The sequence below is a fragment of the Ursus arctos genome, unplaced genomic scaffold (genome assembly GCF_023065955.2).
Source record: "Ursus arctos isolate Adak ecotype North America unplaced genomic scaffold, UrsArc2.0 scaffold_6, whole genome shotgun sequence".
Classification (NCBI taxonomy): Eukaryota; Metazoa; Chordata; class Mammalia; order Carnivora; family Ursidae; genus Ursus; species Ursus arctos.
In genome coordinates, this window is record NW_026623078.1 from 62,535,006 (window position 1) to 62,553,658 (window position 18,653).

The 18,653-nt window shown below is 31.8% G+C and overlaps 1 protein-coding gene across 3 annotated transcripts in view; it reads right to left on the bottom strand.

The window, feature by feature from the left end:
• CSMD3 (CUB and Sushi multiple domains 3) overlaps window positions 1-18,653 on the bottom strand; it is a 1,143,082-nt gene that overhangs the window by 998,256 nt on the left and 126,173 nt on the right. For all 3 annotated transcript variants that reach the window (XM_026495547.4, XM_026495546.4, XM_026495545.4), the window contains exon 2: window positions 16,737-16,959. In XM_026495547.4, the coding sequence (XP_026351332.2) occupies window positions 16,737-16,959 (223 nt within the window). The remainder of the gene's footprint in view (window positions 1-16,736; window positions 16,960-18,653) is intronic.

An 18,653-nucleotide genomic window follows, 5' to 3' on the forward strand; every position in this document is an offset into this window, starting at 1 on the left:
ACTCACTGGGAAAATATTATTGAATATTTACATCATATTGGTATTATATTAAATATCAGAGATGTAGAGGTAAATATAGTCTCCCTTAACCACAGACTTCAAGCCTATTTGAGACCAAGATTATATTAATTGTTTCAATATCCATTTTTGTACATTCTTGGTAAATAACTATTTATTTTTAAACAACTACAGAATTTTTTGTGATAAAACTTATTGTTTTTTGTAACATGTACTTGATCAACCTACAAAATTTTAGTTAGTCCTAAATTTTATAGAGAAATGTCAATTTTTGGCTAATTATAGCATGCAAAAATTTAGATGTGACAGTAAGTGGAAGAGGCAATATGACACAAAATAAAATTGATTGATATATGCAAAATTGAATTTTTTAATCAACAGGCCTTGATCCAATGTATGGTAACATATTATCTACATGAACTAATAGAGAATAAGATTAATTAGAGGGTATAAAAATAAGACTAATGCTATAATGAGTATACAGTTTTTAAATGGGGTAAGGAATTAAATGGGGTAAGCATGATGAGAAGAGCATAATTAGGTCAGCATTCAAAAATGAGAATTTAGGCTTTTATATGAAAGTATTTGCTGATTTTCATTTGTTCTGGGCATTGATCCTACTAGGACTCTCTCAAAACATATTTTGACAATACTTAAGTATTTTATCCTAAATGATGCTTTTTCTTGACTAAAAAGTTACCGACATAATTTAGTGGGATTCATTTTATATTTTATAGACACCTCAAATATAAATTCATGTGATCATTTTCAAAATGTTATTTTCATTTTTGACCTAAAAATTAAGAATAAATAAATCAACATGGTACATCAGTTTCATAATAAAAACTGCTTTTAAACTTTCAATCAATAAGAATTTTTTAAAATTTTTTAATTAATTAATTAATTAATTAATTTAAGGGTGGTACAGAGGGTGAGGGAGGGAGAGAGAATCCCAAGCAGACTCCATGCTGAGTGCAGAGCCCCAGAGCTTGATCCCAGGACCCTGAGCTCTTGACCTGAGCCAAAACCAAGAGTCAGACACTTAACCGACTGAGCCACCCAGGCGCCCCTCAATCAACAAGCATTTTATTGAGCATCTGTTATTTATTAATTAATAACCTAGAACGTACTCACTATCTATTGCAGTACATCACTATTTTACATGCTCTTATCATCCCAGGACAGAGTAAGAAAACCTCAAGAGATCAGATGAAGTCTTTATGTATATCAGCTCCTCTGTGGAGATGTGGACAGAGGAGAGCCTAGTGGGACTGGGTTACATTCTAGGCAAGATCCAAGGGAAAGATCAGAGATGAAACATTCATAAAGCAGAATTCAAGGTCTGGCTGTATGTAAGGGTTATAGAGAGGACAGCAAACAGGAGGGACTCAGAAGTAAGAAAAGGTTAAGAAGGGATGATTCCCCTGGAGGAGATGTCAGCACACATGCCTCTATCAAAATGTTATGTCCATGACTTGCTATTTATATTCAACTTGTTGAAGGAAGATGGGAGTGAAAATAACACTTTTTTCTGCTTTAGTGAATGCATATAAATTGAAACACTGTCAGTCTATCAAAGGAAGAAGAAAAAGATTTCATTTGGAAAAGGATTCATATGACTTTCTGGAGACATCTCATTATTTTAAATCTAGAATATTTAATAGCTCTTTTTATAATAGACAGTATTAAAACTAGAAGTATTTTCCATTGTGTTTTTGTTGTTTGTGCTTATTTGAAAAAAAATTGTAGAATAGCTATTTGTGGTAAGCTACCCTAACAAAAATATAAAATATGTGACACTGGCTTGGCAGGTGAGTAATGGGTGTTGAGGAAATAAATATCACAGGCAAGAAATGTAAAGATTGATTTTAGGCAGTGGTACAGCATTTGGTAAAGCATTTTCTCCTTAGTGACTTTGAAGGCATACCATCAGCTTATTGAATCTTTACTTCTAGAGAAAATGTCTAAAAATTCCAGAAAGTGAGTATGGGAAAACATTGTCTGCCTTTAGAAATATATTACAATATATTTGCCCTTAAAATATACTATAATGCGATATATATTATAAGAAAAAAAAAAAGTTCAAGCAAGATCTCTCTGGTTTTTAAGAAGAGATCAAAGAGAAGAAAGTTTAGCGATACCAGCCTTCCAAAACTGGAACAGCCAACTTCTTCTAGATACAAATGTTATTATTAAAAAAGATTGAGAAATGATCAGAGAATGAGGAACTTTGAAGTTATTAAATAACAATAAGATTAAGAGTGCCATCCTCTCACAAAATTCTCATGTTTTCTATGACTTAAGGATAGCCACCAGTAATTTAAGAGAGAGAGAGAGAGAGGAGGAAAAAAAATGATATTAGAATTATGCTTAGAAAAGAAAATCCAAGACTTTGCATATAGTTACTGACATATGTTACTCTAGGAAAGCAAAATGATCACAAGTGTACTGAGTTAGTATGAATTATATTGCCAAATGCATTGCAAGCCAGGATAAAACAACTTTTGAGTGAGCCTCAATACAGATTTGAACCAGCAGGCAGCTCTGCAGGTCATAAAAAAGGACGTGCTTCTAAACATCTACTTCAGACATGACCATGTAGGATAATTATTCCCATTAGTCTGAAATTTGACTATCTCCCAACAAATAAATATAATACATATAAGTAAATATGCATATAATTAGAATAAATTCTGCCCTTCCCACATTTCCCTCTACATTATATTCTGGTTTTGTCAACTTTACAGTAACGGTTCTTTGTACACACAATGGTCTATCATTATAGTTCCCATTTTGTTTCTTCCCACTCTCTCCTGAACCCTTCTGCTTCAAGCTGACTTTTGCTCCCACTGCTAGAAAAAATAACTTTTATCCATTTTAAATGACCTTTCTATTTTCAAACCCAATGGGCAATTCCCAACTCTCATAGAACTTGAGGAGGGCATGACCTCAGCATTTGTCATAGGTCCTCATTCGTGCCATCTACTTTCTTCATTTTGCTCCTAGGATACCTTGCTCACTTAGTTTCCTCTTATTTCCCTGGCCTCTATCTTTTACATCCTGCTCTGCTGCCTCTTCCTGACCTCCTTGGTCTCTATACCTGGAGTGGCCAGACCTCAGTCCTTAAACATCTTTTCTCTCTCATGTATTCTCACCTAAAGCCATAGTTTTCAGCCTGCTTCTTTCTTCCCTCAGCTCCAGATTTGTATATCCAATGCCCACTTGACGTTGCTAGTTGTGTGCTTAATAGGGCTTTTAAAAATTAACATAACCAAATCAAACTTATTACATAATGTCTAACCCCATCCCAATATGATCATTCTATATCTGCTTCATCTGGAAAAATATAACTAGATTTTTTTTAGCTTTTCATGGCAAAAAAAAAAAAAAAGAATTTTATATGACTTTTTTTCATATGTTAAATCTACACCCTTAGGAATGGCACATAAACCTAAGGCAAGAAGCTCATTCATCTATCAATGAACATCTATCAATCTGTTGCTTTCATATCTTGGGTATTATAAACAATGCTGCAGTAAACATGGGGATGCATATGTCCTTTCGAGTTAGTGTTTGCATTTTCTTTGGGTAAATACCTAGCACTGGAATTACTGGATCATATGACAATTCTATTTTTAATTTTTTGAGGAAACTTCATACTGTTTTCCACAGTGGCTGCACCAATTTGCATTCCCACTACTAGTGCTTGAGGGTTCCTTTTTCTCCACATCTTCACCAACATTTGTTATTTCATGTCTTTTTTATTTTAGCCATTCTGAGAGGTGTAAGTGATATGTTATTGTGGTTTTGATTTGCATTTCCCTGATGATTAGTAATATTGAACATCTTTCCTTGCGTCTGATGGCCATCAGTATGTCTTCTTTAGGGGAAAAAAATGTCTATTCATGTCCTCTATCCAGTTTTTAATTGGGTTATATGTTTTGTTTTGTTTTGTTTTTTGGTGTTGAGTTATATAACTTCTTTATGTATTTTGGATATTAACTCCTTATCAGATGTATCATTTGCTAGTATCTTCCCCCATTCAGCAGGTTGCCTTTTTGTTTTGCTGATGGTCTCCTCTGCTGTGAAAAAGCTTTTTATTTTAATATAACCCCAGTAGATTATTTTTGCTTTTGTTTCCCTTGCCTTAGTAGACATATGTAGAAAAATGTTGCTATGACTGATGTCAAATGAATTCATCTATGTTCTCTTCTAGGAGTTTTATGATTTCAGGCCTCCTATTTAAATCTTTAATCCATTTTGAGTTTATTTTCATGTATGGTGTTAGAAAGTGAGTCCACCCTTGCCATTTGCAACAACATGGATGGAACTAAAGGGTATTTGCTAAGTGAAATAAGTCAGACTGAGAAAGACAAAGACCATATGATTTCACTCATATGTGGAGTCTAAAAAACAAAACACATGAATAAACAAACAAAAAAGCAGAATAAAACCTACAAACACAAAGAACGAACTGACGGTTGCCAGAGGGGATGTGGGTGGTAATATGGGTAAAATGGGTGAAGGAGAGTGGGAATATAGGTTTTCCATTATGGAATAATTGAGTCATAGGAATGAAAGGTACAGCACAGGGAATATCATCTATGATATTGTAATAGGGTTATATGATGGTACAGCACAGGGAATATCATCTATGATATTGTAATAGGGTTATATGATGGCAAATGGTAGCTATATTTGTGACAAGCATTAGCATAATGTATAAACTTGTGGAATCACTATGTTGTACACCTGAAATTAATGTAACATTGTGCTTCAACTATACTCAAAAAAATTTTTTTTAAAGTTCAACTTCATGCAATCAGAAAAATACAATTTCAAACCATGACACAGCATTTTGCAACCAATGGATTGTCAAAATTAAGATTTCTATTAGCTATCAAGTGCTGAATATGTCCAACATAGAGACATTATATATTATAAATAATTTTTTATACACTGTAGGCGGTATTGCAAAGTGGTGTGACCACTTGGGAAAACAATTAGCTTTACATTTGAATAAATTTGAACAATTGCATCTTCTTTATACACTGAATCGGCCCTTCACACAGATCTAAGAGAATCTCTTGTACTCTGTGCCAAAGATATATACAAGTTTACTCATAGCCACATTATTTGTAAAAGCAAAACTGAAAACAATACAAATGATTGTCTTCTATAAAATATACAAAGTGCATTATAATCATAATTGAATTGTGATAACTGTATTAGACTGAAAGAAAATGGATAAACTATAGCAATGTACCACAATTTGGATGACTCTTAGAGACCTCATGTTGAGTTAATATGCCAGTCTCAGAAAACTATAATAGCATGATATAGATTTTATAAAACCTAAAAATAAGAAAAATTAAACTTTATGTTGCTTAGAGTTACATTCATGTATGATTAAACTATATATTTTTTAATTAAGGACGGGATGGCCTTAATATGGGAATATTTGTTTCTGGTGAGAAGTCAGAGTAAAGGCCCAGGAAGGAATAGGGAAGAAACAAATATTGGCACTGTCTTGTTTAAGTGGCAGTCTTATTGATTGGTATTCATTCTAATATAATCCTTCATAAATTGTATTTTACCTACTTATATACTTTTATGTACAAAAATATTTTTAAAAGAGAGTATACAGAACATTCATGTGGAATGTCACTGACTCATTAAATGATGACTTAGTTCCAGTATCCAAAAGATCTGGTGAGCACTGGTTTGTATTAATATTGTTTTTGTTTTTGTTGTTGTTGTTGTTGAGTACTTTCTAGCATTCCCATCGCACCCAAAAATAATTTGACTTTTGTAACTAGAAAATATTATTTTAAAAATGAATGAAATGAGGCTGCTATGAGTGGTTCATACATTAAAAAAAAATTACCACTAACATATTGGTAGCTGCTCTGATAAGTTACATATTCTATGCATTTTTTACTCCTTCTGTCCACCAATCAGAGTTTCACATATACAAAAGGATTCTGAAATTTTGTTTTTTCGCATGCCTAATAAAAAAACAATTTTAAAAGAAACATATAATACAAATATAATGCATTAATTTTAATATAGGTTAAGGATAACAATATTTAATCACTAGATTTTTCTACTGATTTTGTAAAGTCTTTATGTTTGTTGTCTGTGTGTACAAATTTATGAACCCTTCTATTTTCCAAGATTAATCTTTTAAATCTGCATTTACTGAGGGATATTATTTAGGAAATTATCATGTGCTTTTCTTGAATACTTGAATTTAATTTTTATCTCCTCAACCTTTATCCCAAATTAGTATTATAATGCTTTATAAAATCAAATTAAGAATTTTAAATACCATTTTTGAATTTATACATAGTTAAGATTTTTTTTAAATATACCATTTAAAATACAATTGAAATGTCTTCAGGATTATCTAAAAAGATAACACGCATAGCCATGCACTTAATCAATTATGTACTTTTTATGTTGATAAATTTAATTTTTTTCTATGTCAACTCAATATCTTCTATCTTAAGAACATCAAACTTTAAACATTTATGAAGGAATTTTTACTTCTCTTTTATGCAATAATTTTTATGACAAAAATATCTTTGAGTACATGCCATGTCATAACAACAAATAGGTGATTTTTTTTTAAAGCAAACTCTGATATAAATATGGGCCCTTCAATGTTCTTGACCTTTCAATTTGCATTTAGGAAAATGACTTTGTAAAGTAAGTGGTCAGTAAAAGTTGTCTGATTTTGTAGTTTTTTAGTTTAAAATAAATCTTCTAATCAGTCATTCTAGAAATGGTATAGTTGAAATGTAAATAAATGTAACTAATGAGTTGTGCTATTGAGATTCAAACTTCTGTGTCTTGAAAATCTAATTTTATGATTTTGAGGAAATTATCTTTCTGAAAATTAATTTTCTCATCTGTGTAGTAGGCATATCGGGAAGAATATCTGAAATGATATTATTAGAATGGTATTAATAGCCTGACATAGAGTGTGTATTCAGGAAAATGATCCTTTTTAATAGATGTAGAGTATTTGTAGCTCCCCTTAGAATATCATACATTAACAAATTTAGATGAATTCACAAAGAGTTCATCTGGAATTCCTAATTTAAAAATTCTATTTAGGGTTTTAAATTGCTATATGAAATTTTCTGTTACTGAAAACATTTATATTTATAAGAACATCTAGTTGCTTTCTGTGAGAAAAACACGTATTTTGATTATGCCATTTTATGGATGAAAAAATGAATGTTTATGGAGAGTAAGTGACTTGCAAAAGAAATATCACTAGTTAGTGACTTATAACACCATGTACAGTTTGCTTTTAAAATATCTGCTGTTTTCCTGAAAGCAGGCTAATGGAAGTAAACCTTTCAAAGATTTGCTATAAAAGATTGAATAAATATAATTCATAGAACAAAGTGTTTAGATTTGCTTGTTGACATCTTTTGTTTATGATTTAACCCCTGTTTTAGGGTTTAATTTAGTCTGCATCTTCACTCAAAGCAACCTCAATTCTTTTTGGCAACATGCCTAGTATAAACAACAAATGATTGTGTATACTCTTGAATCCTTGCCTTACTCAGATTTGAAAGAGTCTTTTATGTTGACAAAAAGTTCTAGAAACCCCGACTGTCCTTGAGATCTATCCAATCATTAATTTGAATGCTCCGAAGTGAGAATTGATATCGAATGAGAAGAGTCATTAACTGCCTAAGGTGCATCAAAATTTTAATTGTTTTTTTTTTTTCTAATTCACTTGCATGCCCTATGGTGATGCCATAAGTCTTTAGTCAATTAAAGCATTAGAGAGGAGGGTACTAACCACAATATAACATCCTTTCCAAGTGTGTTCATAGAAAAACCCACTTCTACCCTCAATTTCTGTGTTTTCTAATGTCTGTATTTTTTTATAGAAGGCTATCACCATCACGAAGGATGTAGTTGGATTAACAGTAAGCAAAATCCTTGTTTCCATTTGCAGATCTCATTAATATTATACATAAATAAGAAAAACCTAGTATTGCTTCTCTTTATTGAGTAAACAGTTTTTAATATCACATGCAATTTACTCATACACATACACAATATACACACAGGAGTCATCTATGCCAGTAGGTCAAGCACTTAGAGCCTCTGCATTTCACAGACATTTTATTATACAAGAGAGATAATCAGGATGGAAGGCGTGGTTCTAACTCTGAAGGAGGAATTCTTCAGAGACAACAGATTGGGTTAGGTCTTATCATCTCAATCAAACCTGATAGCCCTCAGATGGGGACTTGGGAGTAGAGTTAAATTAAGGGTGCACTGCCATGAAAGTATACCCTATGTCCATTTGTTTATATGGTGTAACAAGTCATTTAGATATTTTCTAAAAATTGTTTGTGGGAAAGTTGTTCTCTACCTCAATATTACCCTTATAGGAAAGGAGGCAGATCATTGCATTGCAGTATAAGGAGAAGCAATTGGGATGAGGAGAGATTTTAACATGACTGTTAGGAAGTTATATGGGAAATGAAGGGAACAAAGGAGAGAAAAACAGAGACAAGATTAATCATGTAAGAGGGAAACTAAAGTAGTTGCTCAGGAACATTTATGAGAACACTGCCAAAATTTTCTGAAGGAGGAAAGGTCCACCAATTGCACAAATGGGAACTCAAGCTATGGATTGTTCTCTGTTCATTCTAATTACTAGTCCTTCATTATGTCCCTTAGGCTTGTGAATTCTAGGGTTATGTCAAGAATCCAGTGAGTTTGTAAAACTAAACAAGAATTTGTGATAAGATGTATTACATCTATTGTATTTATCCCTCACAGTACTGAGAAAAAAATACTGGGTAAATAATGATATTCAGTAATAGTAAAAGAGTAAAGTTCAGAAAATTGAGCCACAGTAATGAAGTATATTTTATAACTATGACCAAGAAGGAATAAATAGATTATGGATAATCACAAAGTAAAAAAATCGACAACAACAAGGGGTAGTTTTATGATAGAAATAGGAAAAATAAGATAGAGTTTTCTCTAGCAAAATTTAGTTGATCAAGTAGCCATTTTAAAAAGCTACCTGAAGGGCGCCTGGGTAGCGCAGTCGTTAGAGCGTCTGCCTTCGGCTCAGGGCGTGATCCTGGCGTTCTGGGATCCAGTCCCACATCGGGCTCCTCGGCTGGGAGCCTGCTTCTTCCTCTCCCACTCCCCCTGCTTGTATTCCCTCTCTCACTGGCTGTCTCTCTCTGTCTAATAAATAAATAAATAAATCTTTAAAAAAAAAAGCTACCTGAAATATGCTTCATTGTAACTGTGCTCAATAGAATCCAATTCAATATAATTTATTGAATTGTCAGTTCTAGGATTCCTTAACATGTAGGCCATCTATGAACATAGACTTCTTTACACTTTCAAGGCTTATCATAGATCTAAATGTAAAGGATAACATTCTTAAGCTTCAGAAGAAAATGTAGGAGAATCTTTTTCTGTCTTTGGAGAAGTAACTTTATCAGACTAGAAAGCACTAACAAATTTTAAAATTAATAAATTGGACTTTTCCAAAATTAAATTTTCAGCTCATCAAATGATGTGTAACAAAATAAAAAGAAAACTAAAGATCGGAAAAACATAGTTGCAATGTATATATCTGTCAAAAAATGGTATAAGGATTGAATAAAGACTCTTACAATTTAGTAATATCAAGACAAATCAAACAACCCAATTAAAAATAGGCAAAATATTTGAACAGACACTTCATAAAATATATCAATAAATGCTCAATAAACACATAAAAAAGTGCTTAAAGCATTAGTAGTCACAGAAATGCAAAATAAAAACACAATAAAGTTGTCAACCTCAAATGTTGGCAATGATGTGGAACAATCAGAACTCTTATACAATGATGACAGAATATAAAATAGGGCTTGGGGCACCTGTTTGGCTCAGTCAGTTAAGTGGCCCACTCTTGATTTTGGCTCAGGTCATGATCTTGTGGGTCATTAGATTGAGTGTCCTCAAGCTCCATGCTCAGTGGGGAGTCTGCTTAAGGATTCTCTCTCTCCCTCTCCTTCTGCTTCTCCCCCCACTCTTGCTTTCTTTCTCAAATAAATAAATCTTTTTTAAAAAGAGTAAAAAATAGGGCAACCACTTTGGAAATCTATTTGGGAATATTTTATGGTATTAAACAAAGATTTACCCAATAATCCAACAATTCTACTACTAGGTATTTATCTAAGACAAATGAAAGTGCATCCACAGAAGGATGTGTAGGGAATATTGATTGCATCTTTATTCAGAATAGCTCCAAACTTAAAAAAATCCAAACTTTCTTTAACAGGAAAATAAACAGATAATTGGATGAAATGTTCCTCCACAACATAGAGGAATAAACTGTTGACACAGCAATGTGTATGAATCTCGAAAACAATATGCTTAGTGAAAAAGACCAGATACAAAAAGTACATTGTGTAGCATTCAATTTCTATGAATATAAATATAGAAGGGGCAAACTAATCCTTGGTAAAGCAAATTAGTACAGTGGTTCCTTTTGAGGTGTGGGGATTGACTGGAAAGAAATAGGGTATGACTTTCTGGGATGATGAAAATATTTGTATGTTAATAGGGATGTTACATTAGTTTATACATGTTTCATCAAAACTTAATTGTACACTTAAGATCTGAATATTGAGCTGTGGAAAATTAATGCCCCAATTATATAGTTTTGATTGTAACATATATTAACTTAATTCAAAATATAATTCAATGTTTTCTATTTAGTCAAACTTGAGAACAAGATGTTCATATATAAATATGCATGCTTTAAGTTTGTCTCTATTGATTTAGGACCATTATCAGGAAAAAAAAAGAAAAAATTGTTTAGAAAAAAATAAAATGATCTCAACAGACTCAACATAATTATTTAGATGTCACATTAACTTTAAAAAATAGTTTTGTTCTTCACAATCCCTTTATATTACTAAGTATGTAAACTTAGATTGTGAATTTGAAAATTTCAAAAATAAAGTTTTATGATATAGTTTTGGTTATTTGAAGGTCTAATTTACTGAGAGTGGACTTAGTCAATATTCATTTTTATGATGATGTTCTCTCTTCCAGTTTAAAATTTAAACCCTAAGTCACTAAGTAATATATATCAGAAAAATATGCTTGAAATTTGGAAGAGATATAAAGGAACCAGAAAATTATTTTTTCTTAATGCATCTGGGTATTCAAGGTAAAAATCTTAAAATTCAAAGACTAGTAAAAAAGGGGGGGGGGAATCCTCATAGCCCTGTCACCATAAGATAGCCACAATTGTCATTTTGGAGTAAATCTTTTAGTTCATAAACAAACACAGACACAAATGCACAAGCTGTTTTATGTTTTTATACATGCTGTTTTACAGTCTGTTTTTTTTTATTCTAGACAGTAATATATTGTGAACCCTTTCTCCATCCATAAAAAATTCTTACAAGATCTGTTATCTAATTGCTGCATTTTCTCAATTGGTTATTAATCAGTCTTTATCATAAAACATTCATAATTTTGTTACTTTAAACAACACAGCAAAACAAATTCAATATCTAATTTAGAGAGGGAGACATTTTATTGATTGATCGATTTATGTTATAAGTAGTAACCTTAATTATTAGTTATTATTTATTAATAATAAGTTTTATTTATGATAAATACCTAATGCGGTCATCTTTCAGAAACAGTGCATACACTGATATTCCCATTACTCATGCAGGAAAATATGTAAATATCTTTACCAGCAGTGTTTACAATTGTTTAGGTCTTAGTTTTATATTTGAAAAATACTACATTGCTACTTTTACTTGTTTTTTCTGATAGCTACCAATATTTATTTTTGCATTTCTTATTTTACATTACCAATTTAACAGTTTTCTTTTGTGAACTCTCTGTGCATATTTTTGCATATTTCCATTCATAGGACTATAATTTCATATTTCAAACAGTTATTTATATTAAATACATCATGACTTTTTGTTTTATACATCTTGAAAACAATTTTCTTTGATAATTATTTAAATATTTATTTTATTTGATGTTTATTTTGATCATAGAAAATGTTTTTATTCATGGTGTCACATCTTGCAATCTCTTTATATTTTGGTTTAGCTTTATAATGATAGGAAATTAAATTTACACAAATAAATTTTGAGAAGTTATATTATGTTAGATATTTTAATTTTCTCAATAATTCTGTATTCTCCACTGCCTTTAAATATAAAAAATTCTCATGTTCATATAAAATAACTTTTTCTTTAGATGAAATGGAATAGAGTTATATATAATGATGTTGCATATTATGTAACTTTTGTTATTCATCTCATATCTACTTCTCTCACAGAAGTCAGTATATCAATAAATGGTAACTTTTTGTTAGTTGTTGACAGAGTCTGTTTTCCACAGAATAGCTTAAAGTGATCTTTTCAGACTCTAAAATATAATAGGTCATGGGTCATGGGAATTGCAAAAAGGTGACCTTACTGGTGGGAGAAATTGCAAAATGACCTCCTTCTTGTGAATGTATTTTAAAATACGTCTCCTTTCCCCACACTGAAACAGTACCATGGGTTGGGGTAGGGGTGTGAACCTGGCTAAAGTAGCACAGGCTAGATTGTTGGATCCAAGGCCTGACAACTTTGTGTAGTACAAAAGTTGACAATGTTGGTGGAGGCCCAAGTTAGATCATGTCACATCCATACTCAAAACTGTCTGATGGCCTTTTAGCTCACTTAAAAAAAATGCAGTGTTTACAGTGGTCTGCCAGACTTTGTCTAGACTTGCCCTATTGCATCACTTCTCAGGCCTCATTGTGTACTCACTTTCACAAGCATGATCCACAATTAGGATGTTTGCCCTGGTTGTTCTTTTTCCTTAGAAATCTCTCACTTCCATTTGTTGTCCCAGCTCTCACTGGTTCTATTCAACCACCTCTGACCACAACATTTGAAACTTCAAATTTGAGTAATATCACCATAGTGGAACAAAAGTTTTCTCCTAACCCAAGAATATTTTACCAGGCAGTTATCCTTCAGATAAGAGGACATAAAGACTTTCCCCAAGTAGACAAATTTGAGGGAGTTTACTGCTACACCTCCTTACAAGGAGTTCTGAAAGGAGTTCTTCAAACTGAAATGAAAGGATGCTAATTAGTAACATGAAAAAATATGAAAATACACAACACGTTGGTAAAAGTAAGTGTATAGTTAAATTTAGAATACTTTAGTATTATGGTGTAACTATTATAAAGACTTAATTGTCGACTCTAGTTAAGAGTTAACTCTATGACTATGACTGTATGATAAATACCTCCTTTTTTTCAATGACAACGTTAGAAGTTATTTCTTTAGAAAATTAAGCATTCTTAAAAATTTAACTTTGTTTCTCATAGTAAAATTAAAGGTGTGAATGGGAACATTTTGATATCGTGACCTATTTTGTCTGTGGACTGGTCCTGAGCATTCTTCATGTCAATTTCTGCAACTGAAGTTAGAATGAAATGCTGTTTTTTTAGCCAGCTGAATACTTTTCACCTAGGGATGGTGGTGTGAGGAATTAAAGCTAATGCTGATATCTGAATTACTTATAAAAGGAAAAAAACAAAAATGTCTTTTAATAGAAGATTAATTAAATGAATTACAGTATAATTAAATATAAGCACCTGATAATTTGATGATAACAAAAATTCTAGTCACATGTGAAATATGTATGTTTTAATGCAGGGAGATTAAATAAGAACATAAACAGCATATGTAGTATGATCCTAAATATGTAAATATGTCCCATAAGATCAAAATTATTTTTTACCTTTTGGTATAATTTTCTTATTGAGAAAATATAATATTCACATTAAAAAAGAAAATAAAGCTTAGAATTACTTTCATGCATCGAGTAAACCAAATTGTTTAAATGCACTAGCATCTGATACAAGCTAAATGTAGAACTATGAAGGAATTCTCTAATGATGTGCTGGTGCAAGTACCACATTTAGCCCCATCATCAGTTTTTATTTAATAAATTAACAACTTACAGGAAAACAAGGAGGATCATCAAAAATTGGAGTTTTAGACAATACTTAGAAAATATGAAATTGTGTTTGCCAAATCCAATATGCCTCTCTACTTACACAAGCAAGAATGACAAGACCTACAAACCATCTTTTCTGCTTTATTGCAAGGCAGCTGCTTATAGCAAGCCATTAAAAAATATCTATTGGAGTTCATGGAAAATAAAATATAAGTATCAAATTTCCAAAAGATAGAGAACAACAGACATACCATAAGAATGTGTATTAAGTGAGAATGTGAGAGAAACGAAAAGCAAGAAAGCAGTAAGTCAAAGAGACAGACACAAAAATGAATCAAACTTTCAGCAGCCGTTTCAACTTCTAATCAAACAGCAGACTTTGTATATAAACACAGTCTGGAAGGTGCTGTAGGTTACACATCGGATTTTTTCTCCCTAGTCTTTCTAATTAAAATCAGCTATAACATTGGCAACAGTATTTCTTTGAGCACAAAAACCAATAGATGACTTATACATCCAACTATGGGCAAAATGGTATAGAGCACATATTAGAAGAGAGACCATAAAACAAATACCAAGAATAAATTTGTAATTTATCTTTTGGGTTATATCTTTGTATGTCATATATGTTTAAAAATATTTGTTTTTAGTATTTGTCTATACATTAAATTATGTCAAAGAAAAAAATAGGCTTTAATTCAGATATCAGTAAATAAGCCATGGAGATTATATACATTATTTATGAATTATATATTACGAATTTTATTCGTTTTTCTCTTTTTTTAACAAGCTTAAGCTCTGAACTGAGAAAAAGCTGGTTTGCAGTGATGATCCTGCCTCTTGCTACTTTCAACAAAATTAACCTTGGGCAAGTAATATAAGACTAATTTTCCCAATTGTAAAACGTTGATGATAATAATAGAAATCTTTTCATATTGTTTGAGAAGTTAAACAATATAATGAATACAAAATACTTGGTAGTGTCAGGTACAGGGGATTTAATAAATGCTAAGGATTAGATTTATTGAGCTTTCATTACATTGTAGTACACACAGAATCTCTGTAAATTAAGTGCTGTTATTCCCATTTACAAATTAGGAAAAAAAGAATGAGAAGAAAAAATTGATTTTCCCCATCTGACAAAGTCTTTTAACTTCCCAGAGGCCACAGTGGTTTCTTCAAGAAAAAGAGCAGAGGTAAAACAAAAATGCATTTTCTCATTTTCAAGGGGACCTAGAGAGAATAGATACTTATGCAAACAATACTATCAATGATTTTATAGTTAGAAACTTCCAGGTAGCATTGACTGCTTTATTTCTTTTTTATATTTACACCAATTATATTGTACACATTGCTGCTGTAAAGAAAATATGCAAAAAGCTTTGTCCTTTTACTTCTATAAATATCATTTTAGCCAGCTGGAAACTCTAAGAATTATCTTTCTTATTCTCTTTTAGCCTGTAATCTGATTGGATGTGTACAGATGAACACAGATACCTGCCCACCTCCCCACCACACACACCCTCTCCTGTACAGAATGCTGTCTCTTTTCTATCTTGATTTAGTGCTATGTCATTAACGAAAGACATTCAGCTTTTAATGATCTTGGCCATGATAATGAAATAACACTGTGAGACATGTCAGCCTTATTGTATATTTCTTAAAGGGATAGACATTGACAGACTTTGTGTAAGGGAAGAAACAATTAGAAATACTCCGTAAGTGAATGTATAGCAACAAACAAACAGTAATCAATCTAGTGAACTTTACTTTGCATAGACATGTGGTTTGAAACAACTCAGATATTTTTAACTATCATTCTGAGTGTAAACATAGCCAAGTATGTAACGAGTCTTTAATTCTTAGAGTTTATCTTCTTGGAATATCTTGAATTAAAAGTTCAAAAATGGTTTACTATAGTTAAAAAAATTACACACATTAGTAAAAATCTGGAACTTAATGACATATGTAATATCTGGCATTTTGAACTTGGTAGAATTAGCGCTGATCTATATTTAAAAGGAGTTTTTGCAAGACAGCAAAAATTTCTCATATATTTAGATGTCTTACATTCCAAGAAGAAATTTTGAAGAACCACTTAAATAATAGGTGCCAGGTAATTTTCACATCTGTTTTACCAAGTAGCTTAAAAATAAATAATTTAATTTGTATGGACAGAAACGTAAATTTCCCAGTTAGTGACATAGAACGGTCCACTTTTCAGATAATTAGATTTTGTAAACCATACACATTATATAGAATTCATGCATTTTCTTATATGAATATTGATTTTTACATATTTTTGCACGTTGTTCTATATTAAAGTTGAGTAGCCACATTGCATGATATGCTTTCACTTTATCAGGAGTTATGCCCATAAATAATGAAGTCTGAAAATAAGTATTTAAAAAAACAAAATACCTTTAACCAATCCAAAGAGGTCATAATTCAATTTACATTCACTGTTTTGAGAGATAATACTAATATACTAATATTATGAAGTCAAGCATACTGAGCTAATTTGGGCATGAGATGATATATTTCCAAATAAATAAAAATTAAAAGTTGAATATGACTTTATTATAATTGTACCACAAATGTTAAGTATCCTGTGTAAAATAAACTTTTACCCATAACATATTTTCCCTCCATTCTTCCATTCAAAACACACTAACCTTGTCCTAAAGTTTGTAGGATGAGGATGTCCATCATATAAGGATAAGTAGTCATATTCTTCTTCTAGAGCAAATGACTGAAAAACAATTTGTATTCTATTCCGTTCTTCTGCTATTATTACCCATGTACAGTTTGCACCATTTGGATATCCATATGGAAAACCAGGGCTTTCTATAGTGCCATTAAGTCCTTTTAAAGTTCCACCACATGTATAAATAAATCCTGAAACAAAAGACAAATAAACAGACATTAATATTATAAAAAGCACAAACAATCCAGAGACAATATAATTTTGAAAAAGCATTTTGTTTTTCTAAGACCTATGTTACCATAATTTTATAAATGGCAAAGTCTAGGTCATTTATCTAGTTTTCTTTTTTAAAAAGATAAGACATAACTGACAAAATCCTAAAAAAAAAACAAACTTGCCATTTATCAAACATCTTGTGGTTAGCAATTATAAACCAGTTGGTGAAGTAAAATTCTCCACACATAATTATCCATTTCACGATCCAAAAGACAAACAAAATCTTAGAACATGATATCTTCCCTGAAGTAGTTTCCAGTCTAATCGTGGACAATCATAAACAACAATGAAAATTAAATGATTTTTGAGTGCATTTTATGTCTTAAAAAATTAACTCCACTTTTTCTTGGTAAAACATGCTAATTTTTTTGTGACCATATCTCTACCATGTAGCCAATGTGCCTTAGGAAAATCCTTCCCACCCCAATTCTACCAGAGGATAAATGGTTCAGATCTAAATAAATAATCTATATAATCATTCCTTCTTTGACAGGAGTAGTTGGCCCAGGATAAACACAATTCTAAACTAACTACATCAGAGTGAAACCTATGGTTGGGAAGAAAATACATTGAAAATTTGAATCTGGACAACTGACAGCAACCATCTTAAGAACTTCCATGGTCAGGGAGACTGGGTGGCTCAGTTCGTTGAGTGTCTGACTCTTGATTTTGTCTCTGGTCATGATTTCGGGGTCGTGGTATTGAGCCCTCCATCAGGCTCTGTGCTCAGAGAGGAGTATGCTTGTGGATTCTCTCCCTTTCCCACTGCCCCTCCCTTGCTCTCTCACTGTCTCTTTAAAATAAATAAATAAATCTTAAAAAAAAAAAAGGAAATTCCATGGTTCTATGGGAGGTCTAATTCTATGGGAAATCTAAATTATTGACAGCTTAACTCTTGGAGACAGCTAGAAAACTTATCATGCTTAAGAAATTATTTATGAATAGATACTAGTCTGTAGTCAGATTAGGTAATGTAAAACTCTAAAATTTATACAATGGTCAGGGAAGATGGTCCCAGCATGTATCTAGACTAGTCTATATGCAATTAAAGATTGTATCCATGGTTTCAGAAGTTCTGATAAGAATTCTTCACCTTGGTGTTATTTTCAAATCTGTGGGTTGTATGTGAAGCTTATGTGCCATGAAGCTGTTAAGTCAGAAATATGAGCTGATTTGGGGGAGAGAACACCGTACTACCCAAAGTATCTATATTTGAAACTGTATATGGAAATGTAGGAAATATGGGGCTTCCCTCTCTGAGAAGGAATGAGTATATCATATATAGGTGTGGATATTTTTTTTAAATATGAGGAACTATGCACGGAAGATGGGAAGCCAGAGTTGTAGATTGTGACAGAGAATGATTTGGGACTTTGTAAATTAATTCTTTTCTCTTTTCACAAGAACACCATGCTTTTGCTAGGGAATCCACTTCTCTACCAAACAACTAGTATGTTTTAGAGTAGCTTACCCTACTGACTGGTGAAGTGGGTGGCTCAGGGCTGAAATAATCAGTACAACCCTATCCTCTTACCCACATTTACTTTAGGAACCTACTCTAATTATCTCCATTTATTGCGAAGTCCTAAACCTGGGATATTCAGTATGG